Source organism: Lepus europaeus, chromosome 1, assembly GCF_033115175.1.
Source record: "Lepus europaeus isolate LE1 chromosome 1, mLepTim1.pri, whole genome shotgun sequence".
In the NCBI taxonomy this organism is placed as follows: Eukaryota; Metazoa; Chordata; class Mammalia; order Lagomorpha; family Leporidae; genus Lepus; species Lepus europaeus.
The window spans coordinates 115,953,650-115,973,257 of record NC_084827.1 but is presented as its reverse complement, the minus strand read 5'-3'; the positions used below and the strand labels follow the sequence as shown (position 1 = coordinate 115,973,257).

General features: G+C 46.1%; 1 protein-coding gene across 4 annotated transcripts in view; it reads right to left on the bottom strand.

Moving 5' to 3' along the window:
* Positions 1-11,445: 11,445 nt before the first annotated feature.
* Positions 11,446-19,608, bottom strand: part of RAPGEF4 (Rap guanine nucleotide exchange factor 4) — a 328,711-nt gene continuing 320,548 nt past the window's right edge. For all 4 annotated transcript variants that reach the window (XM_062187806.1, XM_062187808.1, XM_062187815.1 and 1 more), the window contains 2 exons: positions 15,511-15,565; positions 11,446-12,674 (listed from right to left, as the gene is read on the bottom strand). In XM_062187806.1, the coding sequence (XP_062043790.1) occupies positions 12,547-12,674; positions 15,511-15,565 (183 nt within the window). In that variant the 3' untranslated portion in view covers positions 11,446-12,546. The remainder of the gene's footprint in view (positions 12,675-15,510; positions 15,566-19,608) is intronic.

The following is a 19,608-nucleotide window of genomic DNA, read 5'->3' as shown; positions in this document are numbered from 1 at the left end:
GGGAGAAAAATCAAACACATGTAAGTACATGGTAGGAAGTAGAGGTAGTACTTTGTATGGCAGCTCAAACTGACTAATTCAGAAGGGCTTCCGTGGAAGGAACATTCCATCAGAGTGAAGAGGAGCTCAGAGCTAATCCTCTGACGAGCTTGTGTATGTGTAAGCCCTTCTTCCTCACATGTGCAGACAAGTACTTTTTTTTTTGGGCACAGTTATTTAAGTATTATAATAAAAATTCTCCTTACAGTCAGATGTTAGGAAAAAATAAAAAGAGTTGAAATAACTGGATAACTGTCTTAGTGTTTCACTTTGTTAAATAGAGCAAACCCTACCAAATCTTTATGGTAGACATTTCAAAGTAATTGCCAGTCAGATTTGCAAAACTATGGATTTATTTCAGTTGAGTAATCAAAATTCAACCGCGCTTAGCCTGCCTCCACCTGTCCCAACGACCAGTTTATCTAGATAATTTGCCATGCAAATTAGTGACCTAACCCTCCAGCAAGTTTCAGTGTGCCAGATTACATCGTCTTTTAGCTATGACCAGCATCCCTAGCCTTGGAGGAAGTTGCCTTAGACATACCTCTAGGTGGTTCCAATTATTTCTAGTCTTAATGGTTCTGGATTACAATAAGTCTACTGTTGATGTCTCGTGACAGAATGAAGCTCATAGGTATTCCTGAGGTCCTGGCCTGATTTCAGCGTCCGAGTAGCGTTTTCTGAAGTTTATGCAGATGGGAACCAAATTCAAGCTCTCACATTTTCCCAGACTTTTAAGCAAATCAGGATAGACCTTGAGTGGTCTTATTACAAGAGACCATTGAAACATGGATCTGATGTATATGAACTTGGGACCTTGGGTATTTTACTGAGACACTCTGAGCCTCAATTTCTTCATCTGTAAAATGGATATAGTATTCAGTTTTTCTCTTGGATCAAATAGGTGAATATCTATACAGCACACTTGATAACAGAAATAGCCCAGATGCTAGCAATTATTATCATTACTATTATTAGTCATGTTCTACATGCTAAATATTTGCTATTATTATTGGTATTGTTGTTATTTTGCAACATGAAATATTTCTATTTCCTCTGGATTTAGTTTTTCCATGTGTTTCTCTTTATATTTCTATTTAATAGTACCGATTTTCTTAGACATCTCTAGTGATTGTTAGTTACTGTTATTTGTAAGAAAGAAGACTTTTGTTAACTATTTTTGGTAGCTGGCATGGATTTTCTCTGTTATTCTGAAACAGATTTGTCTTCTATAGGACAATTCCCTAAATAGGAATCTCTAGTCCAAGGCAGCCCTGTTGACAGGTTTTCTTTAGAGTTACACACACACACACACACACACAAACACACAAATATGCATTCTTGGTTGGCTCAACCTTGTGGTTGAGTCAGTGGTATCATACCTTGGGCTTTTTCCTATCTCATTTGCTGAAGTTATAACATGTATGGCTAATGAATAAATGTGAGGATTGGGCTGGAGTTGATGAGAAAAGTGCCAGGAAGGTTAATTCACTGGATAGATGATTTTCAATTAATTAATTAACTGACTTCTTTTGTCTGAGAGGCAGAGAGAAGAGAGAGAGAGGAGAAAGAGAGCTAGAGAGAGAGAGAAAGCGCCCATCTGCAGGTTTTCTCCCCAAATGCCTGCAATGGCTGGTGCTGGACAGGGTATGGGCAGGAGCCAGAAACTCAGTCCTGGCCTTCCGAGTGGGTAACGGAGGTCTGAACATTCACGCCATCACCCACCTCCTCTTCGTCATTTGCTGGAGTCAGGAGCTAAGCTGGGGCCTGAACCCAGCTACTTTAGCCTGGGATGTGGACATCCCAAAGAGCATCTAAATGCCTGCCCCTCACCAAATATCTAAAGGAAAGTTTGGCTGTAGCTTGAGAGGACTTTAAGGAAATGATTAGTTACCAAGAAGATAAAGATAAGGAAAAGGTTAGGAAATGGTAGATGTTCTTTGGCATTATGACGGGCATCAAACATATCACTACAGCCCCTGAGGATCTGCCAAAAACCAGCCAGGGGAAAACCTACGGCTCACGGGAGTGCTATGAGCTAGGGGATGCTAAGGGAAAGGCAGAGCGACGGCAATGCATGTTCTGGGAATCTGTCTCCAAGGCGAATGCAATGACTTAGTGAGACCCCCGACTCCATGGAGGCATCCCCACGCTGAGAGCACGCTTGGGCCCAGCAAACCAGGGAACTCTTTGCCATTTCAGCCTTTTCTTCCCTTCCCTCCCCAGTACCTGAAATGAAAAATAACAGGAAAGAGATCTATAGCTCCTGATCTGATTATGACACCCACCCTTAGGAAGAAGTAGCCAGTTGTGCTTTTAAATATGACTACTTTCTCCATTTGATATCATAACTGTGGTTTTATTCGCCCATTCACAGTACTCGTCTAGAGAGGAGGGACCCTGGGAGTAGTAGTCTTCTGTTCGCTCAGTACAAGCATATTGTCAGCCTCAGTCAAGGCTCAGAGTCTCAAGTTGGAAACTAGAAGCCATGAGAAAATCAACTTGGTCTCCGCAGGAAAGAAAACACGACCTCAGGTCTCCAAGGCTGATCTACAAACTTGAGGGGCTGGAGAAAACCGGGAGGACAAGGAGGAGTCTATATGGCTGGTAGCAAAGAATGACTTCAAGACAAAATGTGCCCAACAAAGATATTTTTAAAATAAAACACCCTGGGGCCGGTGCTGTGGTGCAGCGGGTTAAAGCCCTGGCCTGAGGCGCCAGCATCCCACATGGGCACCAGTTCTAGTCCTGGCTGCTCCTGTTCTGATCCAGCTCTCTGCTATGGTGTGGGAAAGCAGAAGATGGCCCAAGTCCTTGGGCCCCTGCACCCACGTTGGAGGCCTGGAGGAGGCTTCTCGCTCCTGGCTTCGGATCAGCGCAGCTCTGGCTGTTGTGGCTATCTGGGGAGTGAATGAGTGGATGGAAGACCTCTCTCTGTCTCTACCTCTCTCTGTAACTCTTTCAAGTAAATAAAATGAATCTTTAAAAAATAAATAAATAAAAAATAAAATACTCTGAGGTTCTGTAATGGAAACTGCTTCTCCATGTTTTCTACAAAATAGTCAGTAAACAGAGACTTGTATAGTTGGACGATTGGCAAAATCCACTTTTAAAGAGATACGGCATAGAGGGTAAGGTACAGACCAGCCACTAAACCAAAGAGATGGAGCATCTCAAACACAGCGGAAGCTCCTGCTTGACTAGACATGGCGCCTTCCCAGCGAACACAGAGAAATGAGAGTTGCTGACAAAACAGAGGCTTTCTGTGGCTGATACTTGGCATATCTGTGAATATACGGCCTATTTATTTAGGGATACACACATACATTTCTATTTGAAAGGTGAAATTTCAGAAAAAAAAAAGTCTCAAATAACTTGCTTAAAACCACACTTACTGTGTTTTGGGAAATATTAATCTCATGCTTTTGTTCCTGAATGTGTCTCTGTTATTTTTGTTTTGTGACAATCAAGAACTTACATAATCATGTCTGTCAGGAGCAAAAAATGGGCAGACAAAGCTCGCAGCTGGCAACATCGGGTTTAGAATCTGGGAAACTTGGTTTCAGATCCTAACTCAGACATAAGATCCTTCATTTCTCTCAGTGTTTCCTCATCAGTAAGTCGTGAGACCATTTCCCTCCTAGATATGGAGAGTAAAATCCTGTGTGTGAGTATCTGCCCTGAATGGTGGCCCAACAGACAAACAGTCTTGATTACTGAAACAAAATGGCCCAGAAAATTCTCTTCCGAAGCCAACGTTCAGAAAAACCTTGTATTTGAAACTGTATTCCTAGTGCCTCATTCCTCCCACCCCCCCAGCGATCATCTCTTAGCACTCAATATATTTTCATACTCCGTGTTACAGACTTTGCTCAGGTGCTCCAAAGATGGTTGCTTTTCTAGTGCACAAACAAACCCTGCACATAAAGCCTATGATGCATCAGTATATCTCAGTTACGCCCTTAATCCCACCCCCCAGCAACAGTCTCAATGTTAACTTAATGTCATTCATCTACTTGTGGCGTTATTGAAAACGGAGACTTAATTAAAATGGCCCAGCATCACCTGGCTCACAGAGAGTGCCACATGCAATAATCCCTAATAAAGTGTATACTTTGGCTCCTACCTACAATTGAATTTCTGAAGCCAGAAATATCAGTGGATTTTATAATGGTTTGTGAGTATTAGGTAGGGGTAGATTGGGACCACTAATGAAGAGCAACTTTCTCAGGAGGAATATCATAGCAATGCATAATTGTTTCTAGGCTACATAGACTGAATGTGTAAATGAACACTCAGGGTAGGGGTTAAAATCCAACTTCTAGTCTGAACTATGAAATGTATGACTTGTGCTGCAACTGGGTTTCATTTCTGTTCTGTAACATATAAATATTTTTTCTTTTTATAGTATTTCATTTTATTCTCTTCTGTTTCCACCTCCCGTCTCTTTTATAATTTTTATTTATTTGAGAGGCCCAGCAACAGAGAGAAAGAGAGAGCTTCCACCTGCTGGTTCATTTCCCCAAACGACTGCCATTACCAGTGGCCAGAGCTGAGAGCCAGGAACTCAACCCAGCTCACCAGTGTGGTCCAATCACTTGAGCCATCACCTCGGCCTCCCAAGGTCTATGTAGCAGGAAACCGGAGACAGGAGGCAGAGCTGGGAAACCTAGGTACTCCAGTGTGGCCGGTGGGCGTTTGAACCACTAGGCAACATGCCCTTCCTTCTCCCACTCTTCATTCCGTAATTTGACATGTTTTCTAACACAACAAAGTTTTCAAGCTGTGCACATTGGAGGGTCAGGGTCCCGGGCACCCTGCTTCCCATGCACCTCCCCTATGTTAGTGTGCCTGGGAAGCCTTGGATGATGGCCCAAGTCCTTGATTCCTACCACCCACCGGGGAGACCCAGATGGAGCTTCTGGCTCCTGGTTTCAGCCTGGCCCAGCCCTAGTGGTTGTGGCCATCTCGGGAAGTGAACCAGCAGATGGAAGATCCCTCTCTCTTTCTCCCTCCGTGCCTTTCACCTAAGTAAGTAACAAGTAAATAAATAAGTCCTTTGAGAGAAGAATTTGGTGCCCTGCTTCAATTATTGAAACACTTTTCAAAACTGGTGCAACCCACATTCAGACATGCATCTGACAGAACTCCTGGGAGCCCCTCCCTGCTGAGTCAACTCCAGAGCTGTAAAGCCCCCAGGTAGGTGTCTCTCCTTGTCTGTGCTTTGTAATGGTTTGGCCAGAGACACCCAAGCATCCTTGAATGTTCTAAGGTACCTTTCATGTGGCCTCTCATTCCAGCAGAGAGCAAGAAGGGCGATAGTATTTCTCCAGCACCAGGTAATTGGCATGCCAGGTGCTTCATATACCTTCACTTTAGCCCCCACTGCGGCCTTTGTGAGCGAGGGATTAGCATTCCGGCGGGCACATGTGGAATTTGAACCTCAAAGACCTTAGAGATACTGGCCAAAGTTCACAGCAGAGAGCCTCCACAGGCCACGGTGCAGGCTGCGGCACACACTAGGACGCCCGCGTGGGCAGTGGCGGCTGTGGGGAGGACTGCCTCCCTTCCTGCTGTACGGCCTGGACGTGGCTCCGGCTGAGTTAAACCCCAGATCTGGCTGAAGCTCTCTCTGCTCTTCCAGGCTGCTTCCCAAGAGCTACTAGATTCACCCAGGACATCAGGCAGCGCCCGGTCTGCAAAACTCTCCCCAACAAGAGCCGTGGCCATTGCAGCCATTTGCGTCATGTGCTACCCTCATTCTAATTGCAAACATGGCACCCACAGAACGCAAAGGATGGGCTTGCTCAGGAATAGGAGCCCTCCAGCAACCTGGCTCGACGCTTCCTTTACAGCTTCAGCTCCCCTGGGTTTCTGCCCTCTGGCCCTTAGACAGGAAGTGCACCTTGGGCTCTCTGGGTCTCTGGTCTGCTGGCCCACATGGCAGATTTGGGGCTGCCAGCCTCCGTAAGTGTGCGAGCCAATTCCTTATAATCAATCTCAAAGGGAATGTGTTATAAGGAATTGGCTCATTCTTTTGGGCTGGTATCCCTGTAGAATCCTGACTAATGCACACAGCAATGCCCGCCCTCACTGATACGCTTGGCCTTTCCCCTGAGCAACATTGCTCTACCTTCTAAAGCCACTGCATCCTGCCCAGTGTGGAACCCGGGTCCCTCAGAGCCCCACTGGCTCCTGCCCTGAGCTCTTCTTCCTGATGGGGAGACAGAACCCTCCATCTGTCCCTTGGCCCTAAAATATCCTGCCTGGAACCCTCCATTTTCCTCCGTTCCCGTCAGAACCCTGCTGTCCTATCACCCTGGTGACTTCGGCCAGCTGCCTCCAGCTAAGGGAAGATTAGAAGCTGATGAAGGACTTGCGGTCCCCCTTAGTCTCAGTTGCTGCAAAACCTGTTCTGAAGAATTTTAGGCCGGTTTTGCTCTCGTTTTTTTGTTGTGTTGGTCACCCTACTGTAGACTCCCACTCTTCCTGGCTCTCCCTTGTCTATCAAGAGCCTTATCCTCCCATAACAGATGCAGGGAGGAGCCAAGGGTCAACTGGGCAGATGCCACATGCCCTGGTCATAGGCTTTCTCTCTTCCCCACTCTGGAGAGGAACACCGGTGCCCATGAGCTCACAGAGTGCTTACTCTCATTTAAAGTTGGGCTGTAGCCCCCATTGTTCTAAGTGTGGCTCACACTGGGAATGAGGATCCCGGCTCCCAGCAGCACCCTTGTGGGACAAGCACACGCATGAGTCCGAGCAAGGCACACAGTTTGCCCGGCCCCCGGCCCTTATCTTGTCAGAGTAACGTTCCCTCTGCTCCGTCTCTCCTGCAGTGTCACACCACAGGCCACAAACATCTGATCCTCCAACCATCAGGCAGCAAGGGGGGACCGAGGTTGGCAAAGGAAGCCTCCCTGCGCCACGCTTGGGCATCCACGTGCTGGGCACTGGGTCCCCTGGCCGCTGCTTCCTAGAGCCGTGTCATTCACTGACAGCTGGAGTCTCCAAGGAGGTCATGCAGGTAGCCATGGACTATGTTAAGTGCAGCTCATTAAGACAGCACAACCTCTGTGGGAGACAGCAGGACAGCTCCTCGTCAAATGAAACGTGGAAATACCATATGATTCAGCATCACCACTTCTTGGAACATACCCAAAAGAATTGAAAAGTTGGGCCTTGAGCAGGTATCAGTCCACCCGTACACGTAAAGCAGAACTGTTCACAATGATCAAAAGTGGAAGCAAATCAAATACCCATTGGTTGATGAATGGCTGAATGAAATGTAGCATATACATAAAATGCATTATTCAGTCTTGGTAAGAAGGAAATTCTGGCACACACTACAGCATGGATGAACCTTGAAAGCATTTCCCTAATGAAACAACACAGACACAAAAGCACCAATATGAGTACTGCATGATTCCATTTATATGAGGTACCCCAAATAGGCAAGTTCATGGACACACAAGTAGAAGAAGGGTTATGGGGGCTGGATGAAGGGGAAAATTGAAACTTAGGGCTTAATGGATATAGACTTTTATAGGGTGATAGTGATGGTGATGATGACCCAACAATGTGAATATACTCAATGCCACTGAACTGCTCCCTCAGAAAGGGTTAATGACAATGCTGGCATCCTATATGGGCACTGGTTCGAGTCCCAGCTGCTCTGCTTCCAATCCAGCTCTCTGTTAATGCACCTGGGAACACAGTGGAGGATGGCCCAAATGCTTGGGAATCTGCTACCAGCATGGGAAACTTGGAGGAGGCTTCCGGCCATTGAAGCCAATTGGGGGGTAAACCAGCAGGTAGAAGATCTCTCTATCTCCCCCCATTCCCAATCAGAACTCTGCCTTTCAAGTAAATAAAATAAATCTTTTTTTAAAAAAAGGTTATGATAGACAATTTTATGTTCTATAACTGAAAAGTTAACAAGGGCCCAGTGAGCCATCAGGGGAAGAAACAGCATATGACGATGCGGGCATCGGCCCCGCGGCAGCTTCCTCAGGTGCACCATCCCCCACCACGCCCTCTGCCCCACCTTTAACCCTGCACAATCAATCCTGCAGGAGTTAGGATGGCACTCACCATGTGTTGCAAGTGGTGTGGTCAACATAAAGCAGCAGCCCCTCCTCCACGGTCAGCGGTAGAAATTCAACCACCTGGGGGGTAGTTCGGTGTAAGACGCCTGCATCCCATTCGGGCTCCACTTCCAGTCCCAGCTTCCTGCTACGGTGCACCTCGGGCGGCAGCAGGGGACAACTCAGGTGTTTGGACTCTGCCACTCATGTGGGAGGCCTGGGCTGAGCTCCTGGCTTCTGGACACTTGGGGAGTGGACCAGTAGATGGGAGGACTCCCTCTCTCTGTCCTTCCAATAAACAAAGTTTTCAAGCATGTCGATGGCTTACGATCGCAATGCAAAGTTACATCTTCAACACTACCCTTGGTGAAAGATGAAGCTCCTTAAAGAGGTCAGATTCCTTCTTAGCTCTCCAGAGTTCGCTTTTAGCTTCTTACCCACTCACTGCCAACTTCATTTCCCGCTTAGAACCTGTTCTTTGCCTCCCCCTTGTTAGTCAGCATTTACATCCTTCAAAGCGCAGCCCAACTGTCACTTCCTCAGAAAACATTTCCTAACCTCAGATCAAGTTACATTCCCGTATTACATCACCGTCTCCATTTGGGTGTCCTCAAAGTCTTATGCTAAGGGATTAATGTTCACGGGTAAAGGATAAAGGGTGGAGACAACAATTATGGTATCTGCAGGCTGTGTCTTTGGGAAGCAAGTGGATTGGATTGGGTTGCTGGGGTGGAGTCCAAGATCCAATCATGGCGACTTTACAAGGAGAGACCCCCACAGACATGGTAACTGGGCCCCCAGCTTCCTCTGTCCCTGGCTCCCTGGCTGGCTACGCGATCTTTCTTCCCCCTGCCTCCTGCCATCCACTGTCCTCCTCACCCACCGTACCATGAGGCTGCTTGGTCTCAGACTGCTGGAAACTCCAAAACCATGAGCCAAGTAGACCTTCCTTCCTAAGCAGTTTCCCTTAGGCATTTGTGATACTGGGAAAGAGCTGATACACACATACTCCTGTAGCATCCCATCCTTCCCAGGAAGCACTTATATCTACTTACTTATTCGGATTGCATTACTTGCTTACTCCTCTGTCTCCCCCATCGGATAAACTCCTGAATAGTGACCCTCTCTAGTTTCTCTCACAACTGAATCCTGAGTGCATAGAGGGCCTGGTATAGAAGACCTCAATCACTGTTTGCTACCGAGTGACTGAATGAACAGAAAAATAGCTCATTTAAAGGTCTTTCTGCAGCATGGAAGTAAGAAACGCTGGGAGCAGCTTGTCTAAAGCCGCAGTCTTCTATGTAGGACAGATGAAGATTTCTCTGAAGCGAGGGATGCGATACATTTCAGATGGACACCAAAAGGAAAGCTATTTAAGGTAGAGGCTCATTTTATCACACCGCAGAGTCCATGTCCATTTTGTTCATTAGGAGCACAATTTGCAAGGAGAATGACACTTCTTTTAATTTTCTCACACTGCCAGTCACTGATCTGCATTCATCTCTTCAGAGGAAATGCCATTGAATTCAGGAGAAGCATATTTAACCTGCATGGCATTCCAAGATTGCAGGAAAGCTTAGCTCCTGCACACTATGCCAGTGCCCTTGCTAAGTAGTTACGTTAAACACTTAAATGTATAATTTTCTGCAAGCGCTCTCGGTAAAAACATTCTTTCTCCTTTTTCATGTCTTCCAGCAAACCTCATTATACTTCTTGCGACCCTGTGGGCATCTCATTTTCTTTTGGCTTGTTTGCAAGTTTTAAAATATTAACTCCATCTCCCGCCTCAGGAAAGGTTGCTTGGCTACTACTTAACATTTTTAAGAGTGTGAATGCTTTCACTTCTCCATCACTACCTCGAATAAAAGGAATTCAGTGCATTTTCATAGAAGCCAGACATAATTAAGATCTCTTATCTTTACTAAGTACGGTAATGGTTCTCATTCAGAAGACGCAGCAGAAGCTACATGAGAGAGTATGTATCATTTTGTGTAATGTTGGAGCCAAATTAAAATATGGTCAACCAGTGTCAGGCCCCACAGGGTTGGGGAAAGGTGTTGCCATCCAGCTTTGAGGGAAGGTAGGGACAAAGCAGGGTGAAACAGCAGCAAGGGTGGCCAAGCGGTGGGCAGCAGCAGCAGTCACCATCTGTGTGTTCTCTAGGAAAGGAAATACAGCACGGCGACAACACGGGAGTGCACTGAGGCCTGTGACAGTGACCTGCTGAACAACTGCAAGAGCGCGTGTGCAGCGAGGCTTGTTGTATTATCTGGCAAATCCCAGGCATTGCCGCTGCCTCCGGGTAGAAGGTATAACACGGTGACAAAGCAGCACTCCTGCTCCCGAGGACCCTGAGATACCATATAAATGGACACAGAAAGGCTTTTGCTGGGTTAGCACTTTTTCAAAGTGGGCTTTAATTGTGGGCTGTTAAACGGGATGGCAATAGAACCTCTTGGAGCCTTTGATAGGTTAATGGTACTGGGAATCACTTCTAAGAATGGAGTGTGTTGCGCAGAGGCTCCCAAACTTATTTGAAGATACCATCTTGGTTTTTTGTTTCTTGTGTTCCAGTTGTGGTTTTTTTTTTTTTTTTGTTTTTTGTTTTGTTTTGTTTGAGGAATAACAGGGGCACTCATGAGACCTGTAAAGTCTAAAACACACTCTAGGAAATGCTGACATTAAAAAATAATGGCATGTCTGGAATTGAAAGAATTTTGGAAATGTCTTCATCAAATATCTACTACGTGCTAAAACTGCCAAGAAGCAGTGTGGGGCCCCACACCAGGCAGCTCTAAAATCCGCCTATTCATAGAAGACATACATCTAATAGCAAAGGAGGGAAAGAGACAATTAATTGTTCCTCTACTGGTGAATGGAGAAACAAAATGCAGTATTACCCACATGGTGGAATATTACCCAGCCACAGAGAGACATGAACACAGATGTAAGCTGTAACGTGGGTGAACCTTGAAAACACTGTGCTAACTGAGAGACACCAGGCACAAAAAAAGGGCTTCGCTCTGGGTGATTCCATTTTCGTGAAGTATCCAGAGCCAACGCACCGAGGCAGAAAGGGCAGTGGTGGCCAGGCGCTGGGAGGGGAGGACAGTAAGGAATGACCACCACGGAGTCTGCAGAATGTTCTGGAGATAGTGATGACAGTCCTACAGCTTTGAAAGTACCAAAAGCCTCTGGATTGTGCAGTCTCAAAAGGTGAGTTTTGCAGTGTTTAGATTTCATTTCAATTCTTGAAAACTCCAGGACCCTCCCAAACTATAGGAATTGAAAACATCACAAGCCATTTCTTGTCAACAATTGTATTTAATGAAGATACCAGATGGTATTTACAGAAGATATACATACATACAATTTCTACACATTAGATGTCGTCTAATTGTGAAAACAGGAAAAAATGTACTCCAAAATTATCAACTAAACAAAATAAATAAAAAGCAGTTATTTGGCACAGTATCTATTATGTAGCAAATAAATAACTCTATACCGTTGATTGAATGAAGTATTTACAATCTATTTGAAAGTGCAAAAACAATTGTTGAAAATTAAGATATTCGTAATAACCTTTAAGTCCAGAAAATATGTTTTTGTTTTTCATCAGTAACAGGAAATTTGTAGTTGAAAGGTTTTTAATGCCCAGAAAACATTTCAATTTTGAAAAACGTTTTATGCATATTGTGCTCTTCTGAAATGTTATTTTCTATCTTAACGCTGGCAATTTTAAGAACCTTGGCATTTCTGTGTGGAATTTTTGCGCAGGTGATCCTGATTGGTAAATTCTAAAAAGTTACATTGTAAACATAAATATTGTTCTACATATCTTTCAGAAATTACAGACCAGCCCTCTCTAAAGTACATAAATAGCCACAATGTTTTATTCCAGAGTACATAAATAGCCACAAGGTTCTATTCCTTCAGAGAGAAGACTATGAAGATGGAAGAATGCAATCTACACTTTGGATTTGTACTGAGTCCTCAACACCTTCCCCAGACCCCACACTCCAATTCAAGATGTTGAGGACAAAACTACATCCCCGCCAAGGTATCCAAATCCATTCCATGTGCAGCGTATCTCATCCTACAAATATTCTCAGAAAGAACAGCAGGGCCTTGCGATTTCTCCTGATAATGGTATTTCGCCCATCTTAAGGTCTCAGCACGGAAGATGGCACAACCGGAAATGAACTAGGCTGACTGCACACTGGGGGCTCCTAGGGTAGAGGGTAAGCGTTACACACGTCAAGTCATTTCTTCTCTCTTCACACGGGGATCAGCAGAACGCAGCCCTGAGGTTTCTCAGGACACGTCACTCACTCTGTGGCGTCCTCACCGGTGGCGCGGTCAGCCGTGTAGCGTCAGTGGCATTTTGGAAAGAGTGTGGACTGGAGACAGACCATCGCGCCTATGGCCGACGAGGCTCTAATCTGTGTGACATCTGTGATAAAGTTCTCTGGTTGTCAATCACATTTAATTGCCGCACATAACTCCGGACATCCTGATGGTTCTTATTAGCTTGAGCTGCATCGGGATCTGAAGAAAGTGGAGAGGGGAGGATTGGCATTGTAGAATACAAGCATGTAAAACCCAGCTGTATTTTCTGATTACTTATTCCACTTGTCATAGATCCCTGGGTTCCACCAAGCCCCTTCAGCACGCCACATGCATTGAAATGTCCCCACTAGGTCATTCCATTTCCTCCCTTCTACCCAGATTCTCTTTTCTTCCCTGAATCACCTCATTTGATCATTTTCCTTTGTATTGCGTGTTGTAACAACAACAATAAAAAAGGCACCAAATGAAAAAAAGAGAGCATCTGTCAAATAGCCCCTGGTTATAGATTAAGAATTTGCCCCTTAGCATCCCAGCTCTGAGTTTTATGCTCTGTGTCTCTGCCTCCTTTGATCCAGGGGAGGACTAATGTCCAGACACAGTGTTCACCAGCTCCTCGCAAAGCCCTAACACCCGGCCCGAGAGGAGCAAGTGCCTGAGACCACAAGGTCCTGACTCCCTTCTTTCCTTGCACACACACGCCACACGGCAAACCAGGTAGATACGTTCTTAGAGCCTGCCCACATTCACAAAGAATCCCGACTCGTGTCCTGCTGTTACACCTGCTGCCAGACCTTCGGGTTGCTGATGCTGCCGAAAACCTAGTCAAGTGCTCATGTGTGCCACCGAGCTGTCACGAGGCTGATTTCAAAGAAGAACCTATCACCTGCACGTGGGGTGCTACACATGATGGAGAAAGGACAGATTGGATAGTGGTAACTAGACACATGGGTCTCTCGGGAAGCGACTACTAATTTTCCACACGGTACCATCTTGTGGCAATCTGTGCCCAGAGTTGCCAGAGCTTTCTAATTTGGTTAGAGATGGGAAATCTCGATTTCTTTCCTGGGGATTCTCCCAATTTTCAAATGGTGATATTATTCCAAAATAAAAGGGAACAATGGTCAGTTTGGACCCAATACTCTTTCTGTGGTCTGTGGGCCACTTCCATCCCCTGGATCTCCGGGATGGCATCTCTGGTCTACTTGGGGACACAGAGGGAGGCCCAGCCAGAGCTCTCTTCCTTAGCACTCAGATTTCTGTAGGACAGTTGTGCTGGTTAGATCCACATCCCACTCCCAAAGACACTGAGGCCGCCCTCTGCGCACGGGGTGAGAAAGGGCAGCACTGCAGGTCTGAACACAGCCAAGCAGAGGGAAGACGCAAAGCCCCCTTCTCGCGGTGAGAAGAGACTCATCAGTGTAATTATCACAGATAAATAATACGAGAGAGAACTGCAGGACACGCTGTGCTTAATTTCTCTGCTTCTCCCTGGCAGCGCCCTCCACATGTAGAATATACTCTAATTACACTGCACCATTGCCGCCATGTGTAAGGATCTATTCCTATAGCGTTATCTATAGATTGTTGACTTCAGAGCTGAACAGCTGTTGTTTACCAGCAGTGATTGATAATTTCAACAAATGCAGCGAAGATTCCAAAAACTTGCCTTCCTACTTCTCTAGGAGATGCGGGAGAATGTAGGGTTTGCTTCCAAAGAGGCCCATGGGCTCCAGACTATTCTATCACAGTTCTTGACCAGTTCCTGAACTCTTTAAGAAACTTCTCAATGTTGTGAATGCTCTTAGGCACGCAAATGTGGCAAATACTTTTAGGAATTTTCTGGGTCTGCCTGAAGGCCAAAGGATTCTAGTTGATAAACCCCTGTAGCTGACACCACTTATCTGTTCTCATCTCCGCTTGGTCAATGGTTTTATGATCATGTCTTTAAACACACAGTAAATTACTGGATGAAAAGATGGGAGACTTGAACTCTGGCAGAATCCACGTAGGAATAGTCGATGACATACAAGACTATTCTCATCTTGGAAGTCAGAGAAGGCACAATCATTTCCATTCATTTGTAAAAGGTCTACTCGTTTCCTAGATCGTGATTATTTCTCCTAGCTTTCTTGCCTCTGGATATTCAAAAACGGACATGTAGTAGTAGTTCTGGCATCCCATGTTAGCCAACCCTGGCTTTGGGCTAGCCCTGTGCAAGGAGGAGCTCTGATTAATTAAAAAAAAAAAAAAAAACATTTAGGCTTCTAGCATCATGTTCACTGCAGGGAATGGTCCAGGCAGCCGCACAGTCATGTCCGTCTCATTGTTTTGTGTTGTGTTAATGAGCGAAATTTCCTCAAGTGACTCACACAATGACATTACAACTGGACCTGGTCTGGTCTGCCTCCTCACTTTCAGACCCCACTGAGAGAGCAGCTCCACCCACAACCCCAAGTCCCAGCCCAGAGGAGACCGTGGCACTGGTCTTGCAGGACCGTCTGGTGCCATGATGCAGCAGGTGAAAACAGCTAATTAGTAAAAATATTGCTATCCGAAAGCACTACGTCATGCTAGTTCTTGGGATCTGCATTCAGATCTTAAAAGAACACTTCGAGTTCGCTCGGGAGTACCGGAGCTGTCATCGGAAATCCTGCTCTTGGCCCTTACCAACGTGCCGAACACACAATGCACCCTCGCAGGCCTCTGAGAGGCGGTAAATATTCTCTCTCCCGGTTTCTAAACTCAGGCCTGAGTCATCGAGAGCTGATGTGGGTTTCTCAACATGGAGCAGTGAGTCACGCAGATGCCTGGGCTGAGGGAAGGCTTGCGGGCCGCCGTGCCCTACTTATCTCTAACCACACTGCAACAACTCAATTCTCTTTAATTCATTCATGACACACTATTCCTCCGGTTAGTTTCTAGATCTACGACAGCAAAACAAAGGACGTCTGAACTCAAGGCCCCTGCTGGAATTCACTGTCCAGAGTGTGCCTGATACAACCGCCCAGATCTCCATGCAGCACATCCGACTTACTGAAGGGTTGGCTCCTGTAGTACCTCACGGTTCTGGCAGTGTTTGCAATCATACGCTGAAAAGAATCAAGAGAAAAAGAAAGGCAGAAATACAAGTCAGCTTAGTCATCCATAGGGGAAAATAAGCTATTATTTATTTCCGCAATACTTGTCCCATAAGAACAGCTTGTTCTGCAGTAGTGGCGCTCTGAAGGCGATGGTTGATGGATAACCTGGTTGATGGCTTTGAAGAGGCACCCACACTCACAGGGACAAGGTGATGTCAGGGCAGGAATGCCGGCAGCATAACTCTAATCTAATTGTCGGCTTGTTCTGATGGACACAGCGAGCTTCTATTGTTCCGCTCGGAAGAGCTTCCACCAGCCCTCCTGGAGGTCACGGTGAAGGTGTGAGGGAATTTAGAACTATCCTAGACTAGAGCAGGGTTAGCTCATCAAGCTCCTTGCGGCAAGCAAATAGGACTCAGCAATGACATACTAGGTGGTGTCGACCGAGTAGGAAGTCAAAACGTTCTACCTACAAGTTTTTGCTACATGTTATGTGTTACTGGCTTCTCCACTCTTCCAGCAAAAGTGTGTGTTTTAATGTTAATCCTAATGATCCAATCCCCTCCTGCTCTCCTTCCTCTCTAATGACACTAACACATGGACACTTTAGACAACCAGAGAATGTACAAAACATCAACAGCAAAGTGAACATCACTTAGAATGTCATTTCATTATGTGTCTGAGTAACTTTATTCCTATTGTACATTTCCTTCTAATATTTAGGAAATAAATATATGAAGCCATATTTTTTAAAAGATTGAAGTCACCCTATACATACATACTTCATTCCGAGTTGGATTTTTCAAAGTGTAGCGTTTCTATTTTCCATACCATTTGCATCTTAAAGCATTTTCATCATTTATTTATTTGAGAGGTAGAGAGACCGAGAGAGCCAACTCCTATCCACTGGTCAGGCAGGGCCAGGCCAGAGCCAGGAGCCAGGGTTGCACGCAAATCCAGGTTTCCCATGCAGGAACCCAATGATGCAAGTCATTCTTGTGGCCTCTCAGTGTTTGTATGGGTAGGAAGCTGGAGTAGGAGCCAGAGCCGGGTACCAAGTCCCAGCACCCTGATGCAGGCTGCGGGCATCTTAACCAGTTGGTGTCTTAACACTAGGCCAACTGCCTGCCCCATGAGCTTGCATTCAAGCAGGACAAACACAATTGGTCTGACCCTTGTTAATTTCTCCATTAAGTGATCTTAATTTCTTTGTGAAGTGTTGGTGATCATAAGGATTTAACGGGGACTCTTCCATGCTGAACTCAATTAAAAATAAAGGAAAAGAGGAAAAATATTCCAAAGGACAGAAATAGAGGTCCCGAACTCCCTTGGAAACCACTGTTGGATCCCAAGCCCCAGCCCCATCGGTGAGCCGGGGGGGACGTCCCTCGCTCATGGTACCTTAACCGTAGCTGGGACTTGCATCGGGGCGGAGCTTCAGCACGTCTTTGCTGCTTAGATTCTCACAGGGGACCCTGCACAGATAGATTAGTGAGCCCCCAATTGCTAGGAGACTTCCCTGTCTCTAAGTGGCCGTGCCATTCCAGTCCCTACTTCCTTCTTTCACGGACCCTTGGTTTGCCAAACTATAAGAGAATGACTTGGAGCAGGAGGGCCATGGCCTTACACATGTATACAGGTGAGTAGCACAATACTGCACCGGGTTCTGGATGCTGGCAAGCGCTGAGCGACCTGTGCCTGCATGGGATAACGTCTCTTGCACAAAAAGGTCATTGAAAAAGTTTGAACTTCACTTTTGTAAAGGATCGTCAAAACCAGCACGACTCTGGATCAGCATGAGAAAAATATTACAAATCCCTCCAAGAAAGTGTAACATACAATGTATAATTAGCCTCTGATATATGGAGCCCTGAAATAAACAGTAGCTGTGATCATTTTCCTGCTAATTTACTTGAAGTTGTTTTTTCACTTCTCTAAAGGCTTTGCATCCGAAGGGCACCAGTATATTCCATGTAGAATTATTGTAATTCTTCCGATATTGAATGGAGTGTAATTACCGAAAACCCCGGGGAGTGCTGCCAGTATGCCCTTCTGGAGAATAATAAAACAATTAGCAGGGGTCAGAAACCTCTTCCTATACCATTTTGTAGGGAGTAATTGTTCTGCTTTTTAGTTTTGAGAGCTAAAACATTTCATTCTGACTTTGGTTTTAGACTACTCTTTACAGCTATACTTTGAGGCTTCATAATTTTTAGCTCATTATGTAGTTTAAAATGTGAGAACAATTGTTTAAATCGGTGATTTCCAGCTCTGAAGTTCATTCTACCTTGCTAAGTCTTCGATTAATTTTAACAATGCTTTTAATTTTGACATATCCTTTTTAATTGTACTCGAAGATAACTTCAGTTTAACTTCAAAATCCAAATCTGGCTTTACAAGGTCCATTCTTTGCCTTTGTGAGTTGCAGACAATAATGCTGAATGGTGTGCGCCTACGGGACTGCTGTATGAACCCGGCCAGCACTGCTGGTCAGTGCACGGTCACACCGTGCTCTCACGGGGCCACAGAAGGGTTGGCCCATACTCTAACTTCAGCTTCACTTGCATCCACTGACCCACATCACACCCACACAAGGGTCTTCCCAGGGTTGCTGAAACAGACTCCGGAAGTCACCTCCTTGCACCACCTCCTGGGAGCCAGATGCCCTCTGCAGCCTTTCCATTTGTAAGAGGCTCCCTTCCTGCTGATGGAACGCACCCAGCAACGCCGAATTCATTGCCTGCACGGACAGCCACTTCCATTGTTAGTTTACTCACTTCCAATTTTTATTTTCATTTTATTTGACAGAAAGACACAGACAGATCTTCCTTCTGCTGTTTTACTGCCCACAACAGCCAACGCGGGGCCAGGCTGAGGCCAGACGTTCTACCTGGGTGTCCCCTGTGGGTGGCAGGGACCCAGGCAGTTGAGCCATCACCTGCCGCCTCCGAGGGTGTGCGTTAGCAGGGAGCTGCATGGGAAGGAGCCAGCCAGGACTGGACTGGAACCAGGCACTCTGGTAGGGGATGCGGGCGTCTCAACACCACAACCACTGCACCAAACGCTTGTCCCTTCTTCTGTTTTCAGACGTCGCTGACTATCGACTGAGTCCCAGTCTTTCTCCCCTTACTTCTCCCTCCTTGATCCCAGCTCTGAGCCCTGGCACCGCGTCGAGTTCCTTTCTAACAGGAGAGTTCTTCCAAGACTTGAAGACAACCCTTAGGGGTGTCTCCCTAGCGCCAGGCTTTCCTCGTTCAGCCTTAACAGGCTTGATTTCCTCTGAACGGTCCGTAGTGCGATGCCCTGGACTGACCAAAGCGCAGATTGCAGTAAATGCTCCCTCTTCCTTGATCCATCTAGAGATGCTGTACACTGTATATGTACGTGCACAGCTTTAAGAAATCATGTTACCGCAGTTGACCTTTGAGCCTCGCCAGGCAGACTTGGCATCTTGCTCTGTCAACACGCAATTGATTTTGAGGGTGAGCATGGCAGATTTCGCATTTCTCTCCACTAAAATATGTTTCATTGGAGTCTATCTTTCTGTAGACTCAAGCCTCACGTGTGATTTTTTTTTTTTTTTATGGCTGGTGGCTGTTGACTCATTGGAGTTCAAGGTTGGCAGAAACTAAGGTGAAAGACACAGAGGCTTCATTATCCAACTGCCACAGTAGGGATGAAGCCAAAAGTGATGGTTCAGGTGTGGGAGTCTTGCCAGACCTGCCTGGAGCAGGCTGGGCAACTCTGTGTACAGCCAGGTCGGGAGCCCGGGGGGCAAGGCTGATTACTCCACAGAAAGCCTCTCATCTTCTTCTTCCATGTTAGCCAACCCGAGGTTGATGACGCATGCCCATCAGCAACTGGCTCATTAAGACAGCAGTCGGTAACGCAGGGGTTAAACACGAGGCCAGCCTGCTTCTTCAGATGCATGGAGGACACACTGAACCCCCTAGCCGTATCTCAACTGGCTTTTCTTGGGACTAATTCCCAGCGTAGCTCTTCAGTGCTTGCTGGCAAGCCTTAACACATTTACAGTTCCCAACCCTTGGGGC